Source organism: Barbus barbus (assembly GCF_936440315.1).
Source record: "Barbus barbus genome assembly, chromosome: 3".
In the NCBI taxonomy this organism is placed as follows: Eukaryota; Metazoa; Chordata; class Actinopteri; order Cypriniformes; family Cyprinidae; genus Barbus; species Barbus barbus.
In genome coordinates this window covers 22547415-22568603 of record NC_136731.1, presented here as the reverse complement: position 1 = coordinate 22568603, position 21189 = coordinate 22547415, and the positions used below count along the sequence as shown (strand labels likewise).

Below are 21189 nucleotides of genomic sequence, written 5' to 3'. Positions count from 1 at the left end.
TGTGCGGCTTTATTCCGTGCTGCCGTCTCCGCTACTTTCAAAACACAAAGAGGTGCGTATACTAGCAGTATATTGTTTTTTTCCGCTTGACTTGTACTTTGCAACGACGCAAGCTTGTTTCTGCAAAGATGTTCAGCATGTTTTCTGCCAAAAAAAATTACGTTTTACGCAGCATGAGGACGTGAAAAAGCTATTCTAAATCCGATCTGACCAGTCAGACTTTTGAATAGGATTCCAAATCACATACGAATGTAGCTCGAAATGGATTTGCACAAATAATTTCATGTAGTTCATTGCTGTTCAGAATATCTAATTATGATCGGATTTCAATTGGATTTGCACTTGTAATTTATCATTTTTGTCGGGTGGTGGAACAAGATGTTTTAAAATCATGTGCAGTTTCGAACACAAATTGTGTGCAGAATTTGTCTTTGAATGACCTGCTTTAAATGAACTTATGTCTGATTCCGATCTGATTATAAAACCTGCTGTTAAGGGGGGTGCAATTGTGGTACAAGACATGTGTAAATATAAACAAGAGGTCCTTTCTCAATTACAAAATACGAGGTTCTATGTAAAATTATCTCATGATCCCACTAAAATTTACCTGAAGTATTGTCTTTTCTAAACTATGCCAAAACTAATGGCTGGATATCACAATCAGAATTTGATTTTTAATATTGTAAGCATCCAATTATGCCGGTTTTTTATACTCTTCCGAAAATTCACAAAAGATTGGTTGATCCTCCTGGCCGTCCTATAGTGGCACAAACCAATTCTCTGTTATCTCCTTTATCCCAATATGTGGATTACTTTATTAAACCATTTGTACAGAAATGACCTTCTTATATTAGAGATTCCAAAGATTTTATTAACAAGATTTCTGAGTTACAAGATTTATTTGATACAATGTTGTTATTAACTTTGGATATATCTAGTTTGTATATTAACATTACTCATGAAAATGGACTGAATGCCTTAACGTACTATCTTGCGGAATGTGATGAGACTTCTTTTCCACCTTCGGATTTTTAGTCGAGATGGTAAAATACAATTATTTTGTTTGTTCTAAAATACAATTATTTTGTTTGTTCTAAAATACAATTATTTTGTTTGTTCTAAAATACAATTATTTTGTTTGTTCTAAAATACAATTATTTTGTTTGTTCTAAAATACAATTATTTTAATTTTGACAAGGACTTTTACCTTCAAGTGAATGGCACGGCGATGGGTTCGATTTTTGCCCCTAATTATGCTAACTTATTCATGGGTTATTTCGAGCACCACTATGTTTATAATTGTGATGTTAATCCATTTTATTCTCGCATAATGAAATGGTACAGATATATCGATGCTATTTTTTGCATTTTTTTGGAAGACTTGGAGGAGGTTCATGAGTTTGTGACTGTTTTAAATACTTTTGTAGAGGAATTGGAATTTTCCCTTGAAGTGAGCCCCCTAAAAGTAATTTTTTTGGATATGTGGGTGCTTAAGCACAAAGGAAAGCTGATAACCATTTTGTAAACCAAAGAAACTGATCGTAACACTCTTTTATTAGCTACGAGTTTCCATCCATCCTCTTTGAAAAGGGGTTTACCCAAGAGTCAGTTTTACAGGTTAAGAAGGATTTGCCACTCAGATTCTGATTTCATTGAAAAGTCGTTGATTATGAAAAAGAATTTTTTGGACAGAGGGTGTCCCACAAAATGGGTTAATGATGCTTTTGATATAGATTTTAAAAAAACACACAGAGTTGTTAAACAAGAAAACAAAATGGACAAAAAAAACATTTGTTTACTTTTATTACTACATATTCGTCAACAACTTACCAGATAAGAAACATTTTTTAAAAACATTGGCATTTGCTATTCTCGGATCCTGAGTTGAGTCATCTTTTTCGATATCCTCCGATGATTGTAAATAAGCGGTCAAAAAACTTAAGAGATCTTCTTGTACATGCCCGTTTTCAGAGTGAGGTTTCTCCTACATCTCAAACTTTATTGAGTCCTGTAGAGAAAGGAAATTATCGGTGCAGTAACTGTGCACAGTGTAATAATATTCAAAACTTCGTTTTTTTTTTTTTGTCATCCAAGAACAGGTCGAAAATATAAAATTAACTGTCATTACATGTGCTTCAACCCATGTTGTGTATCTTATTCGATATCCATGTGGTTATCGAAGAAGATACACAGTGAACATAAGAACTCCATTAGGTGAAAGGATATTGATTATCCAGTTGCCACACATTTCCTTTCTTATCATGATGAAAGGAAATGTGATCATGATCATGATGTGACCTCCCTAGGTTTTTTGGGGGATGGAAAAGGTGTCGGTTCCACCGCATGGTGGTGATATTGAAACTCTTTTATTAAGACGTGAATTGTTTTGGATTGTGACTTTGCAAACCTTATCACCCTTGGGGTTAAATGATGAAGCATTATTTAATGTAATGTTGTAGGGTGTTTTTATTGTATTGTATTTGAGTGTCTGATTGATTATGAAGAGATGATATTGCAACCTTGTTTATTGTCTGACAATGTGACTTTACAAACATGATGAGATTTGTTTATAAGAAAAAGTAAATATTGTTTATTGGTAATATTGAAAATGACTTTTTATTGGATATTTGAGTCCTTGTTAGTCATGATGTACGAATTGATGATTGGTCCACATGTGGTGTTGATTACATTCATTGGCGGTGACTGTTTTTAAATGTCTTGTCTGTAATAGAATACATAAGCTTGATGAAGGTCAGTGGACCGAAACGTCACTGTTTTTTGTAATAAATTTCTATATTTAGCATGGACTGATAGTGTGCGGGATCATTTTTATTAATCGGATTTGACAGTCTGAACGAGGCTTTAGTGGTTTTAGGAATTTATGTGGTTGCTAGACTGTAATTGGTGGTTACCTAGGATGTTGCTATGCAAGTTCTGAAGTGTTCAAAGTGGTTTGAGGAATTTATGTGGTTGCTAGGGTATTGCTGTGCAATTTCTAAAGTGTTTAAAGTTGTTTCAACACATTGTTGTGGTTCCTACGGTGTTAAAGGTGGTTGCTAGGTTGGCACTATGCAATTTCTAAAGTGTTCTAAGTGTTTTAGCACATTGTTTTATGGCTGCTAGAATGTTATAGAAGGTTGCTAGGGTTTAGAAAGTGTTCTAAGAGGTTTTAGCAATTTGTTATGTGGTTTCTAGGGTGTTGCTATGTAATTTCAAAAGTGTTCTAAGTGGTTTTAGAACCTTGTTTTGTGACTGGTAGAATGTTATGGTTGGTTCCTAGGGTGTTGCTATGCAGCTCCTGTGGTGTTCTAAGATGTGTTAGCACTTTGTTATGTGGTTTCCAGGATGTTGCTGTGCAATTTCCAAGATATTTTACATTTAAAAAGCTCAAAATTGACCGTAACACCTGGATTTTTACAGTTACAGTTGCAACCCTTTAGTCTTGAAGGTCCATAATTATGTTCAATCAATGTAGCAGTGGAATTTAACAGTGTTTATAATGATAGAAATAATCAATCCAAGGCACAGCTTCGATGGACACTATCCTTGACCCTTAATTTTCATACTTGACCCATGATTTTCAAGTCTTCCTAGCAGGATGTTAGGGTCAATGGGGGTCAACTGTGTGCTGAAAGCTGCAAAGAGATCCAGTAGTGCTACAAGTGAGATACAGCCATGGGCAGTGGACAGTGATATGTTATTGACTACTTTGACAAGCGCCGTTTCAGTCTTCAGCAACGCGGTTTCAAATCATATGTCAGTGTCCACTAACAGATTGAGTGTAAACAACAACTCCATTGAGAACAAACTTAGGCCTGGCGTCCATCAAGCGTTGGGCCTCCTCTCACTGTATGTGCTCTCTTGGTAACAATTTGTGTCCATTACATTGATTACCACTAATAAGGAAATTATATCTAATCTAAATTGGATTAGTAAATTCCTTGATAGATGTTTATGGAATAGCTTTAATCTTTAATCTTACTGGGCTGTTGTTTGAAAACCACATCAGCAGTATCTGTAGAACTGCTTTCTCACAAATTTAATGTCACTTAATCATAAAGTTCCCTAATGATATTTAAAAACTAGTCTACATTTTTTTCTTTTCATCTAAATTACAAATAGGATACAAATTGTTGCTGTTGACCTGAGTGACGCAGCAAAAGAGTCTGTAAATGACCTCTTAACCTGCAACAACCCCCTCATTTGCTCACAAGATAGCAGTTTACTCGCAGTCTGGACGGTAATAAATTCTTTGTTTATCTTTCTAAATGAGTTTTTGCATTGCAGTTTGGGGTGCTGCATGCAGTGGAACTCTATAATTGTTGAAAAATCTCAACACTGACAGGCCCAGGTGTGCGTGTATGTATGTGTGTGTGTGAGTCTATGACGTGTGTTTGTGTGTGTCTTGCAAGTCCCTGAAGCAGCATGCAGAGTTGTAATCCTTTACACCTGCAGGCATATAAAGCAAAGAATCTCTCTTTCACTAATCCTTTTGATGTGTCTCAAACTTGACACCATGAGCTAGGCATTTCTGTCTCCTTTTTCTCCTCTTTTTGCAGTTTTCCTGCTCATTAAACCTGCATCTCACTTTCTCTTTCTCCTCCCAGGGTACAGCGTCTGTTCTGCAGCGCAGATCTGATAATGAGGAATATGTTGAAGTGGGCCGCCTGGGTCCATCTGACTACTTCGGTAAGTGTTGTGAGGATCGCAGAGCCTGCAGCGTTCTGCCAGAGTCTTGTAAATAAGAGAACAGAAGTGCCTGAGCCAGACAGGAAGAGTAGCTTTCCAAACAGGTGGCAGTTCGTCATGTGCAGGGCTTGCAGAATGTAGATCTGGTTCTTTGTTTACGTCAGTGCGGTTTACACTTCTGCACCACAGGCACACTGATCTTTAGCTTATCACACAACAGAGTGAATATAGTAATACTTACATTATATAGCAAGACACTGCTTTTTGTATTATGACTGTATAATTTCAAAGTGGTGTGTTTATGTTATCAGCATACAGCAAAGGCAGTGAATTTTAACAGATGACCGCTTAAAGATGAAGCGAGATGTTTCTACAACACAAGTGTCACCAAACAGAATGGCAAAAATAGTGATTGTTTTAAAGAGGTTTTCTAAACACTCCCCCATCTGCCATTGGTTGGCCAAAGAGATAGTCCCTCCTCAAACTCATGCCATTGGGTTGAGTCAATTTTGCAGTGTTTGGCTGCTCAAATGGATAAATGCCAAAAAATTTCCTTTTTAAATTACATTTAAATGTACCTTTAAACATCTATTTAAATGTCTTTAAATACTTTGTTGTTGTCAACTTATTTTCTTTAAAGGGTCATAATGTACACATTTGTTTCATAATATCAACTTATAAAGTCAATGTTCTTACACAAACAGAGCAAAAACAGTCAATAATAAAATGTGTAATTTTTACTTTTTTACATTAATATATTATTTATAATTATGATGATGATGATTAAACTAATTACTTCTAAATATTATTATATTATTAATTATTTTGAAAATGTTTTGTCTTGTATTTCTTATTTTTTACCCTGGCTTAGATAAAAAATGTAATATTTACATCCTTTTACAATCGTTTTACAATTTTAACATGCTTTATTTTGTGCTGATTATCTACTGTTTGTCTTTACAACTTCTGTAAAATGACTATGATATAGGGAAGGCCTGACCTGTGAGGCTCCCTCCCTTTATTTTCAAATATTTAGTAAAATAACATAAATAATATATTATTGTATCACAATTTTTAGATTTTTTGTACTTTTAAATGGGCCATAATCTACAAATTTGTGTCATTATATTCACTCAATGTTCTTCCAAACACAGTGAAAAATCAAATCTGTTTTCCCCTCTGTCTGAATTAAACCAACTGTTTTTCTACTGTACCTAAAGACCTCTATATGTAAATAAACCTATGTAGAAAAATCAGCTGACATGTAGCGGCATAGTTCACACATTTATTCAATCGAGAGAGCCTGGTTACTTAGTATTGAATAGGTGTTGTTGATTATGTAAATTTAAGTGGTACCAAAACAGAGCCCTGAGGAACACCAGACCTGATGCCATAACACATTTATGAATTATTTTGTCAACCTAGTAGTAATTAATGGTCTGGATGCATTAGGATATTTTGAGTTTTGAGTGTAAGAGTATGTGAAATCGATTTTATGTAAAAGGGGGAAAAAAAGTGAAAAAATCCAAATAGATTTCTATGATATGTACCCTTTGAATCAGGTCATTAAGATAATCTGTACGTGTTTTATTTATTTATTCAGGTGAGATAGCGCTGCTACTGAACAGACCCCGTGCAGCCACAGTCGTGGCCAGAGGCCCACTCAAGTGCGTGAAGCTGGACCGGCCACGTTTCGAGCGCGTCCTCGGGCCCTGCTCTGAGATTCTCAAGAGGAACATTCAGAGATATAACAGCTTCATTTCCCTCACAGTCTAACCCGACCTTTATGACATGCATCTAGACCTCCTTCAGGTTACTTGAGTGCCTGGTTGCATAAAATAATGTGAGGTACTTCATCAGTTTTGCTTAAATCATTAGCTTAACCCTAATTGAGTTGCTCTGAACAGGGTCGAAAGTAAATAATAATAATAAAAAAAATTATTTTATGCAGCCAAGCATTCAGTTTTTACTTTTTTTTTTGCAAGAAGCACAAGTGCTCCACCTTTCTGCTTTTTTCCTTTATGTGATTTTCTTTTTCTTATGTGCACTTTAATTGACCTATGTTGTCACAAAGCTTTATTTATGCAGATTAAGAGAGGAAATGAGGTGCCCAAATGGACTGATATGAAACATCTTCATGTGGCATGTGTAAATGTCCTATAGTACGTGATGCATGCAGACCAGAAATGCATTTTGTACACTTGCCATTCAGCATTGAACAGGAAGGTAATATTACAGATGGCACAAGTATATAAATATGTTTACATAGATGAAACAGTTTTTTTTTTTTATCCTTTGCCTTTTAGCTGTGTGTTTAGCGTGCTGTGTTTAACTCCCTGTGGGTCAGATTGCTGTCTTGTTCGAGAGCTCTGACACTCTGATGCGAAATCTGTTTATTGAAATTTTTTTTTTTTTGCTGTTCTATAGTGATATTTTCTTCTTGGCTGTTCCATCCACCCTTAACCTTCTCTGAGTTGTGCTTCTGCAGCTGGAATTAATGGGAAGGGGTTTGTTACATTTTAAGACACGAGTTTTAATATAGGACAACTAAAAAAGGGGGTTTTCATGGGAGTCTCGCTGAAGTTTTAATGTGTTGTAAGAGTTGAATCTGTATGCTGTTGCTTTTCTTTTATTCGTTACAATGCAATTGTATTACACACAAATGCACATCAACACACATGCTCTTACATCCTGAGGCCATGACATGTTTGGGTGAAACCTGTCAAAAATATTTCCAGGTCGTATTTCACCCCGATCCCCCCAAACACACACACACACACACACACATATCATAGGCTTCATATATATATGTGCAGTATATACTGTATGAAGCCTAGTTTTGGACCATTGAGATTTGGAATAGTATTTTTTGTACTACCTTTAGTTTAATCTAAATTAAATTTAAATTAGCTTAATATTTTTTTGTTGTACAGTGTTGAGAATATTGTGGAGAAATATATGCAATTGTCATGAAAATAATACAAACAAAAAGCAAAAATGTCCCAAAAAATGCTCTTAAAAATGTGTTTAAATTGATTTCTGAAAAAAATATAATTCAATTTTGGGGTGAAATGTGACAAGTTTGTTTATGGTTCATCAGTTTACTATAAAGTACTAATAGATGTTCTAAAATTGATCATAAATGGTAAAAAGTAAATGAAAAAAATTGAGAATCAAAACTAACGTAAATTTGTTGGAAATAAATGGGAATAAGATTTTTTTGTATTGTGGAGATATTGTGGAGAAATGTATACGGTTGGTTTGAAAATAAAGCAACAATGTCCCAAAAAGGTCTTAAAATAGGTTTAAATTTAGGAAAAATCTAATTCAATTTTGAATGAAGCGACAATTTTGTGTGCAATTCATCAGTTTATTGTAAAGAACTTGGTCAGAACTTATTGTCAGGTATTGTTACAAAATTGGTCAGAAATGGTAAAACAGTACATAAAAATACAAAACTAAAAATAAGGGGAGAAATGGGAATTACATATTTTTGTAGCACAGTATTGAGAATATGGGGGAGAAATGTATGCAGTCATCATGAAAATAATGAAAATGTAAAGCAAAATTAATCTTAAAAATAGGTTTACATTTATTTTTATTTTTGTGCAATTCACCAGTTTACTATAAGGTACTAATGGATATGTTCTAAAATGAATCAAAACTGATCAAATGTGTTCTTGGTACCTGCCTACAACAGCATTTTGGCCATTGTTTGTGTGTTCACAACATGTACCTGTATAATTCACAGATGAGGCTCATTGTTTGATTTTTGTGACTTAAGGAGAGTGTTGGTTTTTTTGCAGTTCAGTTTATTTAGATGAATAAGTTGGTTATTTGAGTGAATTTGGAAGGAGCGATTGTGCATGCTTTGTATCTTGGTTTTTACAAAATAAAATATATGCCCACACACACACACACACCAACTTTTACACACATTCTGTCACTCAAATCTTCAGGCCAATAAAGAAAAGCTTCTGAACACCATTAAATGTCTCGTTGTTGTTTAATGCATCTGTTTGTCTCTTGAAACCCCCTTTGATCTTTTCTAGATCACCTTATCATTCTTCCTGTCTGTTTGACTCTTGTTCACCCCGGATCTCTCTCTTTTTTACTCACACTGCCAGTCAGATGTCAGCTTGTGTTGTCAGAGGAAGGGGAGGCCAGCAAGATTAAACTGGAGCTTTTGGCTTTGACACATTCCATCTGATCTTAACCACACTAAATCAACTGGGGAATGTAGGCTACTCAAGCCTGCCAGTCAACCACTTTAAACACACACACACACACACACACACACACACACACACACACAAACACAAACACACACACACACACACACACAAACACAAACACTTGATTATAAAAGCTTTTTATATAAGCTTTTATATCTTTCCATTTTTACAAATTCAGTTGTAACTAATGTCACTGATCATTTTTATTATTAATAATTATTTTCATTATTTTATACATGCCTCAGAGGTATTAATTTCCTATTTTAAGGACGTTTTTTTATTATTATATTTTACATATCAATTGTTTTGTATGTTTTAAGGGCATTCATGTTTATTTATTTATTATTTTTTTCTTTACGGTAACACTTTAGTATGTAGGGACCAATTCTCATTATATTTGCATATTAGCATGCCTATTATGATCATATTGGCTGTTTATTATTACTTATAAAGCACATATTCTGCATGACCATATTCTACATCCCCAATCCTACCCAATACCTAAACTTAACAACTATCTCACTATTAATAAGCAGCAAATTAGGAGTTTATTTAGGCAAAAGTCGTAGTTAATGGTTGAGTCGCAAGAAGTGAACCTAAAATAAAGTGTGGCCATTTTTGCAAATTAATCTTTTTTTTTTTTTGGAATACTTTTAAGAATTTAATTTTCTTTCTTTTTTTATAGCATTGTAATATTTTGCATGATTTAAAGGTATTAATTTTTATTTGATTGTTTTCTAATTATTATGCTTTTTTGTTTTACTGATGGAATGTTTTTGTTTTTGCATGTTTTAAATGTTATCTTTTTACCAACTTTTGAATTTTGTCTATTTTAGCTTTTTAGATGTAACTTTATTAATAAGATTGATGCTGCTTTAATTGTTTTTATGCATGTTTTAATGACATTAGTCTTTTTATTTATATTTTTACATCTTAAACTTTTTATTTTGCATGCTTTTAAATTAGTTAATTTTCAGTTTTTAATGGCATTAAAATAATACAAAATTTCTAGATTTTTATTTTTGCATGATTTATTTTTTTAATGGAGTATATTAATTTATTAGCATTTTTTAAATTAAATTTAGTTTTTAATTTTATATTTTTAACTAACGAGGATTTTTACAAGACTTTGTAAATTCTTTGCATAATTTAAAATTTTTAATATCTTGCTTTTTATGTTCCTTTAATCCTTTAATTAGTTTGTTTTGTACTAAAATCTAATATTTCCTTATTTTCTTGTGTTTTTGCAGTCGTTTTGTTTTTATTCGGAGCAACTGGAGTCTCAGTAGAGTTTCATTACCAGCGTCCCGCCTTTACCGCCCCACCCCGTCATGAATCATTTAACAGATTTGCCCCTGACCATTATGTGAGAACACTTTGATATTCAAGCTTAGACTGTGTAACTGCTAACTTGCCATCTTTGTGTCCTAAACGAATCCCTGTACGGCAGTATCATTGCATGAACATCCACACTACAGTTCAATCCCAACCTGCTCGGGTCGAGGGCTCTAATGAGAAAACAAGAATGAAAGGATCAGAGGAAAAGAGGAAAGGAGGTGCAAAGGTCAATCAGGAGAGCAGCAGATCACAATCTCTCTGAATAATGGAATTCCACAATTCAAAGGAGTTAATGGAACAGGAAATAAAGCCATGATCTGATTACAGCTCAAACACTCTTCCGACTTTTGGAGTTTTTAAAATTCAGCCGGAACTCAAAGCCTCAAATATAATTATAGCCTGACAGATTGAGATCTCGACTAGTAATATGATCATGGGAAGATGGGAAGTAGGTAGTCCAAATTTCATAAAATCATAAAAAACTCAATTACTATGGACAGTCGAGTAATTTCTGAACATATATATATATATATATGACCATCTAATTATTTTTCCACATACTGTATATGACTAAAGATCAAACATGAAATGTAACCAAATTCCCACAGGACATCAGACACTTCATTAGACAGGATTCACTTTGATGTGTTTCCTGTATAGTGACATTCAAAATTCACCTGCCCTTGTAAATTAGAAAAACAGCTCAATGACAGTTTAGTCCCAGAGGAACCGCACAAGCAATTGTCCTAATGAGTCATTCACAATCCACCCTTTGAAAAAGTCTTTTGACTTAATGCTGATTTTTTATTTGACTTAGTTTGAGATATTTTAAGTTGTATGCTAGTATATGCATTAAAAACCTGCATTATGAAGAAGTAATTGTTTCTAATTAGAAGTGTGCTGCATTGGTGGTCACATGACCTCATGAGGTTGCATGTTTAATTTAGCAGGTGGCATGGAGTTAGCATAAAAAATTGGAATGCATGTTGTGTTTGTGTTAAATTTCATAGATTAGGAAATTGGTGCACAACACATATAATACAAAGTCAGGAATAGTGCTGTATGCATTTCCAAACATAGTATCTGGATTATCTGATCAGACTGCCAAACGTAATTGCAAATGAAATACAAAGGTATTTATTTATTTAATCCCAGAGTTGTTGAAGTATGCAGTATGTACTGCACAGTATGCACTTAGCATAGCACTTCTGATGCATTTCAAATGTGGCCGGTGTTAAGTAGACTTGCACTTCACTGGCACTGAGAGCTGCTGACACACACACACACACACACACACACACACACACACACACAAACACTTTAATCTGCTGGAAGGATGGAAGAGTCTCAAGGGTGTCATTAACCAATAACCAGCACTCAGACAGTATTGTGCTGTAACACAAGCATGAGAAATGAACAGTCCATTATTACTTCAGCTAAATGACTCTTGAATTCTCTGATCGATGGCTTGTTGTCCTCAATCACATCTGACCCATACTTAAGGTCACAAGATAATTCTGACTCCAGGGGGCTTATGTGATTTGTGGTATGCAGATGGCCGTTCCATCAAGTGCTGCATGTGACAGGGCTGATTGAAGCCACTTAGATCAAAACTTACATGCACAATCTTTATTTGAATTTATTTGTTCCCTTGTGAAGAAGTACACTTATAGCAGACTTTCAAAAAGAGCATTTATTACAAAAATAATATCATTTAAGTTAATGTACTTAAATGTGAACTGAATGTAATATTTTTGTACTCGTAATTGCGTGTTATTTGCACTTAAAATGTATTACAGTTTAACTTTAGAGGGCATCTTTATGTCATTTCATAATTGCTTCTAATTTTTTTTTAGTTTACTGCCAAATGTTCAACCATTTCTGGTAAACTAATACATATATAAAAAAATATGATTATTAAAACTATTATTAAAACTAATTATTAAAATTATTAGTATATCATGCATTCAAATATACTTTTAATTACACAAATTACGTTGCAATTTAGCTTTAACTTTAATATTAAAAAGTACTTATTTTAAGCACATAAGCATATTAAAATGTAATTAATATGCATTTTAAAGTAAAATGTTTTAATGACATTATTGAAAAAAGCACTTTTTAAAGTGCATTTAAGTGTGTTAAGAAACAGTCATAAAAGTAGACTTCAAGCACAGTAGGCTTTCATTTCATTTCATTAATTCTATCTGCAACTACAGTTTTTCTTTAAATATACTTACGCTTTTAAGTTCACTGCAAGTGCACACTTAATAAAATAAGCACACTTGTTTTTTTCAAGGGTATATATAAATGTATTTTATAACAGGAAGCTCTGAAAAAAGTGCTAATTTTATCAATAAACGCTGCCATGGATAAATATGTTGAAGTTAATGCTACAGTAGGTTATGCTTATAGCTAAAAAGAAAAAGAAAAAATTCTAGATGCTAATTTTATATTTTAAATATTTTGTCAGGTAATCTAAATCATGTGCATGTTAATGTTATAATAACATGTTTAAATATATAATCTGATATTACTTAATTAACCTGATTGCATGAAGTTTTTAAGGACAGTTCAAAGAAGGGGATAGTTCACCCTCAAATGAAATTTGGTTATCATTTACTCGCCTCATGTCACTACTTTTTTATTACTTATTTATTGTTTAGCAAAATCTCTCTCTGTTGCTCTCTTTCTGTCGTTCTCTCTCTCTGTCTCTTCTCACTGACTCATGAATTCCTTAGCCGCTTCTGGACCTGTCGCTTTATTGCTTTCATATAACAGTAAAGAGCCAAACTCCTCTAATTTTCTTTTAAAAGCTGGCAGCTTGCCTGTGGCTTCCAGAGGAGCTGCTAAGCATCATGGGAGGGGGCTTTTAACAGCATTTTATGAATGCCTCGATGTGTGTGAACTGTTATTGTGGATCGCTTACATCAGGTGAGGCAGAATCTAATATTCTGCCGCATATGTTATTCTGTGTTTTATATATATTTTATGTTATAATATTTAATATTTAGAATATAACATTTCATATTATAATATTTTATTTTATTGTAAGTATGAAGTTATTTTTAAAAATGAAAGTAATAATGACAAAGGCTGTATTGATGCTGTTTTTCAATTTCACTAAATTAAAGAAGCATCAGAGCCAATATGATACTGTAGAGATACTAGAGATGTTTTATTTTATTGCATTGCATTGCCTAGTTTTATTATTTTATTGCATTGAATTTTTGTTGTTGTTGTTGCATTATTTCATTTTATGCATTTTTTGTTTTGTTGTTTTGTTGTATTGCATTGCTTTACTTAATTTTATTTATTTATTTGTTTATTTATTTACATTGCTTAGCTTTATTTTATCGCATTGCATGGTTTGCTTTTGTTTTTTGCATTGTTTTTATTGCAATGCATTTTTGTTGCATTGTTTCGTTTTATTGCAATGATTTGCTTTTTGTTTTATTGTTGCATTATTTTTTATTTTATTATATTGCATTTTTGCATTGCTTTTTGTTTTATTATTGTATTGCATTTCATTATTTTATTACATTTTATTTTATTGTATCACATCACATTGCATTCATTTATTTTATTACATTGCACCTTTTTGTTTTCTTTGTATATTAATGGCATTTTTTCAAACACTAGTCATGCCAGTAAAGTGCTTTGATGTTGACAATTTGACAACTGATTGTGAACTGAGCAACTGAAATTAAACACTTTCTCCCTCAGGTTTTCCTACAGATTTGTCTTCTGAATAATTCCTTGTTTTCTCAAACTCCTCACCCCTGGGCATTGTGAGTCAGAGAACTCAGAGAACTCAGAGAAAAAGACTGTCATTCCTTTTCTTTACATACTCTGTTGTTTCATAGCTAAGTGCATCTCGAATATGTTCACCCATTCAGAGACGTGAAGCACCGAAATTGTATATTCTGTGGATTGATTTTAAATGGACGACACTGACAGTGTTTGGCCTCCGGCGGGGGCCAAGGTCAGACCACCACGACGTGGTAAGACTCCTGTCTTCCTCTTTTTCCTTTCCCACATTCCACGCTGCTCTCAAAAGTTAAGAAGTCGTGCATATGACAGGCAGCAGAGCAGAGGCAATTACCCCAGCACACCTCCTCCCCGAATTCCCCGCTTCCTCTGCTTTTTTAAAGAGGGAAAATAAAGAGGCACTGTTTTACAACAAATCTGTTCGAGGCCTGCATGTTCAGGCTGGTCCACGGTGTGTGTGGATGTGAGTTCAGTGTCATTTGGCAGACACTCTTAATCCAAAGCAACTTATTGGTGTTTTTTATCGAGTTGTCTGTCACAAAGATGAGAGAAGTTCCTGGGTCACTTAAATGTTTGATCAAACCTATAATCTGTATGTTAAGATGGCAGGAGCTTAACTGTTAGATCCATCACCCTAAGTGCATGTATATGTGCATGAGTGGGTTGTGTTGTTTGATGTGATGCTGTGTTTCTTATGTTCAGGTCCAATGTACTTCTGAGTGATACTGTGATCTTCAAAGAAATCACATGATTCACATAATTTTTCCAAGGATTTATATGCAGGCTTGGAGATATTGTGAATCTATGTGAAAATTGTATGCTCACATTTTTTTTATAACAATGTTTCATTTCTGCTTTTGATTTTGAGGGGTTTTTGCTAAGCCAGGAAAGGTAAGTATGTTATTTATTTTAATAGGACCTTATAAAACTAATGTAGTTGGACGTTTATTTTATTATTTTATTGCATTGCATCAAATGGCACCACTTGTTACGGAAGAAGGACGTAAGCAGAGGGAAGGTTCAGGTTAGTTTATTGATTATCAATATGGAGGCGGAGGAGATGGCAGGTGAGTAAAGAACCGTAAAGTCTTTGACAGGTACGATGGGAATTCAACTTGTGTCTTGTCCTTTCCATTGCAGGAGTAGCGGTTGACACGGAGCACACACACACACCGCCAACCAGGAGCAGAATCACAGAGACTCGGGAGCTGACTTGGAACAGGATCCTAGGAACAGAGGAGGGAGGAGAGCAGAGAAGCAGGTAAGTACAATCAATGCAACAGCAACTAAGGCTTGTGGAAGCTTTAGCAGTCCTTCTTCGTGGGAACGAGACTGGACGCCGAGTGCTGGGTGGTGTGTGGCTTTATAGGACGCTGTGATGAGGGACGTGATGAGGAGCAGGTGAGTGGAATCAAAACTCAGATGAGAGTGATCGCTGTGATTGAGAGGTGGCAGAGCCTGGCAGGTCTGTAACATTACCCCCCTCTCCATGGCCCGCTCCCGAGGGCCGAGGACCCCCATGCCGTGGCGGTCTACCCCTTCGTCTGGGTGCCGGGCGATCAGGATGCTTGGAATTAAATTCTTCTAAGAGGATTGGGTCAAGAACGTCATCTCGGGGTACCCACGACCTTTCTTCCGGGCCGTAACCCTCCCAGTCAATGAGGTATTCTAGTCGGCCGCCTCGGCGTCGGGAGTCCAAAATTTCCTTGACCTGATAGATGGTTCCATCCTCCAGGATTAACGGGAGAGGGGGTTCCTCCGTGGGGCCAGGCTCTGCGGGAAGAGAGACAGATGGGTGAAAAGGCTTTAACAAAGAGACGTGAAAAGTGGGGTGGATCTTGTACTGAGGAGAGAGCTGAAGCTGATAAGTGACTGGATTTAGTTGCCTGACAATGGGGAAGGGACCAACAAATCTGGGACTCAGCTTCCTGCAGGGTAGGCGCATCCTGATGTCCCTCGTTGACAGCCAGACCTTCTGACCAGGATGGTAAATGGGAGCTTCAGATCTACGAAGGTCGGCTGTCAATTTGCGCCTACGCACTGCACGCTGAAGATGGTGGTGAGCGGCATCCCAGACCCTCTCGCTCTCCCAGAACCAGAAATCCACAGACGGCACATCCGAGGGCTCGCCTGTCCAGGGGAACATCGGTGGCTGGTAACCGAGTATGCACCGAAATGGGGTAATACTGGTGACTGGCTGGCGGAGTGAGTTCTGGGCATTCTCGGCCCAGCCAATAAACTGGTTCCAGGAGTCCTAGTAACCATGGCAGAAGGTTCGGAGGAAACGGGCCACTTCCTGGATCTTACGTTCCGTTTGCCCGTTCGTTTGGGGGTGATAGCCTGAGGAGAGACTAACGGTCACACCTAGGAGCTTGAAGAATGATCTTCACACTCTAGAAATGAACTGGGGTCCACGATCCGATACTATATCCTCCGGGATTCCATAGTAACGAAAGACATGGTTGAACATTAGTTCTGCCGTTTCCATGGCGGTGGGTAGGTTCCTGAGTGGGAGTAGCCGGCAGGCCTTGGAAAATCTGTCAACCACGACCAGTATACAGGTATTACCTTCAGAGGGAGGTAGGTCCGTGACAAAGTCAACTCCTAGGTGTGACCAGGGACGATTCGGAACGGGCAAAAGAAGTAGCTTGCCTGCTGGAAGTTGGGCCACCAGAAGCGGTCTCGTAGCAGTGAGAGGGTGTTGTTGGCCCCTGGGTGGCCAGTGCCCAGAGATGTGTGTACAGAGTGAATAAGTTGGGTGTGTTGTGATCGGGGAATGAACTGCAGACCAGGTGGGCAGCCCGGCGGAGGATTCGTGGGGGCATTGGTGGAGGCAGTTGGATCGGTGTCCCATTGGATGGGACTAACAAACATCCTTTCAGGAATCACGGGTTCAGGTTTCTCGGCGTACTCATCCTGAGTGTCAAACTGGCGAGAGAGGGCGTCAGCCTTAATATTCTTGGATCCAGGGCGGTAGGAGATGGAGAAGTTGAAGCGCGTGAAGAATAGCGTCCACCGGGCCTGACGGGGATTCAGTCTCTTAGCTTCCCTAAGATATTGCAAGTTCTTGTGATCCGTATAGACCGTGAAGGGATGTTGGGCGCCCTCCAACCAATGCCTCCATTCCTCTAGGGCAAGCTTGATGGCAAGAAGCTCCCTGTTGCCGATGTCATAATTACGTTCCGCCGGGCTGAGCTTACGGAAGAAGGCACATGGATGGAGTCTCGTTGGCGTCCCCTGCTGTTGGGAAAGTACAGTGCCCACTCCTGACGTGGAAGCATCGACTTCGACAATGAACGGTTTCCTGGGGTCTGGGTGAACTAGGACTGGGGCTTTGGTGAAAGCTTCCTTTAGTTCCTGGAGAGCTCGGGTGGCTGCTGAAGTCCAGACTAAGGTTTTGGGTTTTTCACGGAGCAGGTTGGTAATGGGGCTGGTTATGGAACTGTAGTTCTGGATAAATCGACGATAGAAGTTTGCAAACCCCAGGAAACGTTGGAGTCCCTTGATGGTATCAGGAGTGGGCCATTCCCGGATAGCCCTTACCTTCCCCTCGTCCATCTGGATACCACCCCTGCTGATGTTGTAGCCAAGGAACTGCACTGAGGGAAGATGGAAGGAGCACTTTTCAACCTTTAGGAACAGATGGTACTCCCTCAGGCGTTGCAGGACCTCCGCAATGTGGCGACGATGTTCGGCCATACCCCGGGAGTAGATGAGTATGTCGTCGATATATACTAGCACGAACTTATGGAGAAACTCCCGGAGTACCTCGTGCATGAAATCCTAGAATACGGAGGGGGCGTTGACAAGACCATAGGGCAAGACAAGATATTCGTAGTGGCCGGTAGGAGTCACGAAGGCAGTCTTCCACTCGTCCCCCTCACGTATTCGGATGAGATTATAGGTGATGCGGAGGTCCAACTTGGTGAAGATGGTGGCACCTCAAAGATGTTCTAAAGCAGCTAGGACGAGGGGAAGTGGGTAGCGGAACTTAACAGTAATCTTGTTGAGGGCACGATAGTCTATGCATGGCCGTAGTCCGCCGTCCTTTTTGGCCACAAAGAAGCTGGAGGAAGCAGGGGACGTGGAAGGGACGTATAGCCTTGCTTGAGGGCCTCCTCAATATACTCCTCCATGGCCTTCTGCTAAGGTATGGAGAGAGGATAGATTTTGCCGCGGGGCACTGGCTCACACGGAAGGAGGTCTATGGCGCAGTCCCATGGCCGGTGTGGTGGTAACTGTGAGGCCTTTTGGGGACAGAAAACATTGTGGAAGTCGTGGTAACAGGCAGGTATCTCTATGGATTGCTTTTCTGGGGGACTTTCAACGGATGTGGCGAGTCAGTGCAAGATTATCAGTGGGCAAGGGAACTGGTCTTGGGGCTCTGGGAAAACATTGATGATGGCATGGTGTTCCCCACTTAAGAACTTCCCCAGTCTGCCAGGAGATGATAGGCTCATGCTGTATAAAACACGGTCTTCCCAAGACTATATCCACGGTTGAGCCCTCAAGAACCAGCAAACGGTTGTCCTCCTCATGCAGCACCCCTACTGTCATATGCACGGGGACTGACCATTGGTTTACGCACCTGTGGCTTATTGGATTGCCGGTTACTGATTGGATCTGGTAGTCCCGTAGAGTGGCTGTGGTGGGGAGGCCGAGCTGGCGACAGAGGCTGCCCGCGATGAAGTTCCCGACTGACCCGGAGTCAAGAAGGGCAATGACTGGAAGAGAAAAGTTGGGGCCTGTGAGAAGCACTTCTGTCGTTAGGGGCTTTATATTAGGTACGTCGGGATCGACTGCACTCACCGCTAGGTGAGGTGGTCTTACAGGGCAGGTGGTTCGGAGGTGTCCCTTTTCCCCGCAGTATAAACAGAGACCTAGGGCATACTGTCTGGCACGTTCTTGGGCTGAGAGGCGAGAGTTATTGAGTTGCATGGGTTCTTGGGCTGATTCTTGAGGGCGTTTATCGGCTGGGCAGAGGAGGAATGAACTACGGCGGGGTTCTGATGTTAATTCAGACAGACAGGAGCTCATCCGAGTAGCACAGCGAATGGAGTGTTGTATGAGGTTTTCTAAGCCGAGAGAATCATCGAAGGCTGCCAATTGCAAGCGAAGATGGGGTTCCAGACCTTGACGGTAAGCGGTAAGGAGGGCACACTCATTCCAACCGCTGGCAGCGGCAAGGGTTTGGAATTGCAATGCGTACTCTTTGATGGATAGAGAATTCTGGTGTAAACGATAAAGTTGGTCACTGATAGAAGAATCATAGGCTGGTTTCCCAAATACCTCTCTAAAATGTTGGATGAAATCTTGGGAGGATTGAGCAACTGTTCTGCCTTGCGCCCAGATGGTCTCTGCCCACTGTAATGCCTTGCCTTGCAGATGAGTGATCATGAAAGCGATTTTGGATTTCTCGGTAGGGAACAGGTGTGGTTGCATCTCGAAGGAGAGGGAACATTGCAATAGGAAGCCATTGCACTCCTCTGCCGAGCCTGAGTAGGGCGCTGGTTTGGCCATGGGACTGGTGACCATCGAAGAAGAATTGATGCCAGAAAAGACCGTGGGAGCTGGTGATGGTGCTGGGGTGAGTGCTCGTTTCAGCATTTCGACCAATTCTTGGAAGGGATCGGGAGTGCTCATATTGATGATCGTCTGTATGTAGGTCCGGTCTTCTGTTACGGAAGAAGGACATAAGCAGAGGGAAGGTTCAGATTAGTTTATTGATCACCAATATGGAGACAGAGGAGATGGCAGGTGAGTAAAGAACCGTAAAGTCTTTGACAGGTACGATAGGAATTCAGCTTGTGTCTTGTCCTTTCCTTTGCAGGAGTAGCGGTTGACACAGAGATAATCTGTGGGCACACACACACCGCCAACCAGTAGCAGAATCACAGAGACTCGGGAGCTGACTTGTAACAGGATCCTAGGAACAGAGGAGGGAGGAGAGCAGAGAAGCAGGTAAGTACAATCAATGCAACAGCAACTAAGGCTTGTGGAAGCTTTAGCAGTCCTTCTTCGTGGGAACGAGACCGGACGCCAAGTGCTGGGCGGTGTGTGGCTTAATAGGACGCTGTGATGAGGGACGTGATGAGGAGCAGGTGAGTGGAATCAAAACTCAGGTGAGAGTGATCGCTGTGATTGAGAGGTGGCAGAGCCTGGCAGGTCTGTAACACCACTGAGGTGGATTTTATTTTATTTTATTTTCATTGCATTTATTTTATTTTATTGCATTTGTTGCATTGTATTGCTTCAAATGGCACCTTTTAGGGTAGCTATTTTTTCTAAGCGATCAGACCTTGGCCTGGCAGACAATAAAACATGCCCAAAAAAAACTCCCATAGATTTACACTGAAGAGACCCGAGGTGGGTGGGCCCTTTTGACTTGGGCAAGTATGCAACCACCCAGAAAACCCTAGCATTAAGCTGCTGAGTTTTGCACAGACAAGTGCCATGCACCATTAACATTTTCTTCAGAAAATGCAAAAGTATACATGCCAATTTTTTTTTTTAACTGAGGAAACAGCATCCAAAAATCACACTGATATCGTTGACTCTTTTGAGCATTTCAAGATTTTTATGAATAAGTGGCAAAAGAGGGGGAATGCTACAGTATACACCGAATGATTCTCTTTGTGTGTTTGACCTGCCATGGGACAGTAGAGGCACCTGGAATGGTTTGAGAGAAAACAGGGTTGAAAATTGTATAAGAACACACTTTCATTTGAACATTTTAGAAATGCAAGTGGAGCAAAGTTTGCATGCAAAAAAGCCAGAGTGTTTTCAGGATTTTGCTTTGTGGTTGTCAAGGTTATGAGATATGGCACAAGTTTTTATTTCTCCTGAATTAGCCACACAAATGTAAGTATGAGCATTAAACAAACCCCACTGAATTCAAAGGTCAGACAAACAAGAATTCAAAATAGTTACAGAAAACATCCTACTACTGCTGGTATAGCTGATGTAGACAGATTAATCCAGTGAATTTTCTGGCAAAGTAAAGGAACGGAACCATGTGATAACGCCAGACTGACAGAAAGCAATATCTCCATGCGTACATTCTTCGACTGTGATAGTGTCTGAGAGCAGATGACTGTGTACTACACACTAAATAGAGGGCAGATTCCATGGTGGAGTAACGTAATATACCTTTGGA

General features: G+C 38.6%; 1 protein-coding gene across 2 annotated transcripts in view; it reads left to right on the top strand.

Annotated features, from left to right (window-relative positions):
- The window catches only part of prkar1b (protein kinase, cAMP-dependent, regulatory, type I, beta), an 80395-nt gene extending 71717 nt beyond the window's left edge, over positions 1 to 8678 (top strand). For both annotated transcript variants that reach the window (XM_079383253.1, XM_079383254.1), the window contains exons 10-11: positions 4608 to 4689; positions 6293 to 8678. In XM_079383253.1, the coding sequence (XP_079239379.1) occupies positions 4608 to 4689; positions 6293 to 6465 (255 nt within the window). In that variant the 3' untranslated portion in view covers positions 6466 to 8678. The remainder of the gene's footprint in view (positions 1 to 4607; positions 4690 to 6292) is intronic.
- The last annotated feature ends 12511 nt before the right edge of the window (positions 8679 to 21189 follow it).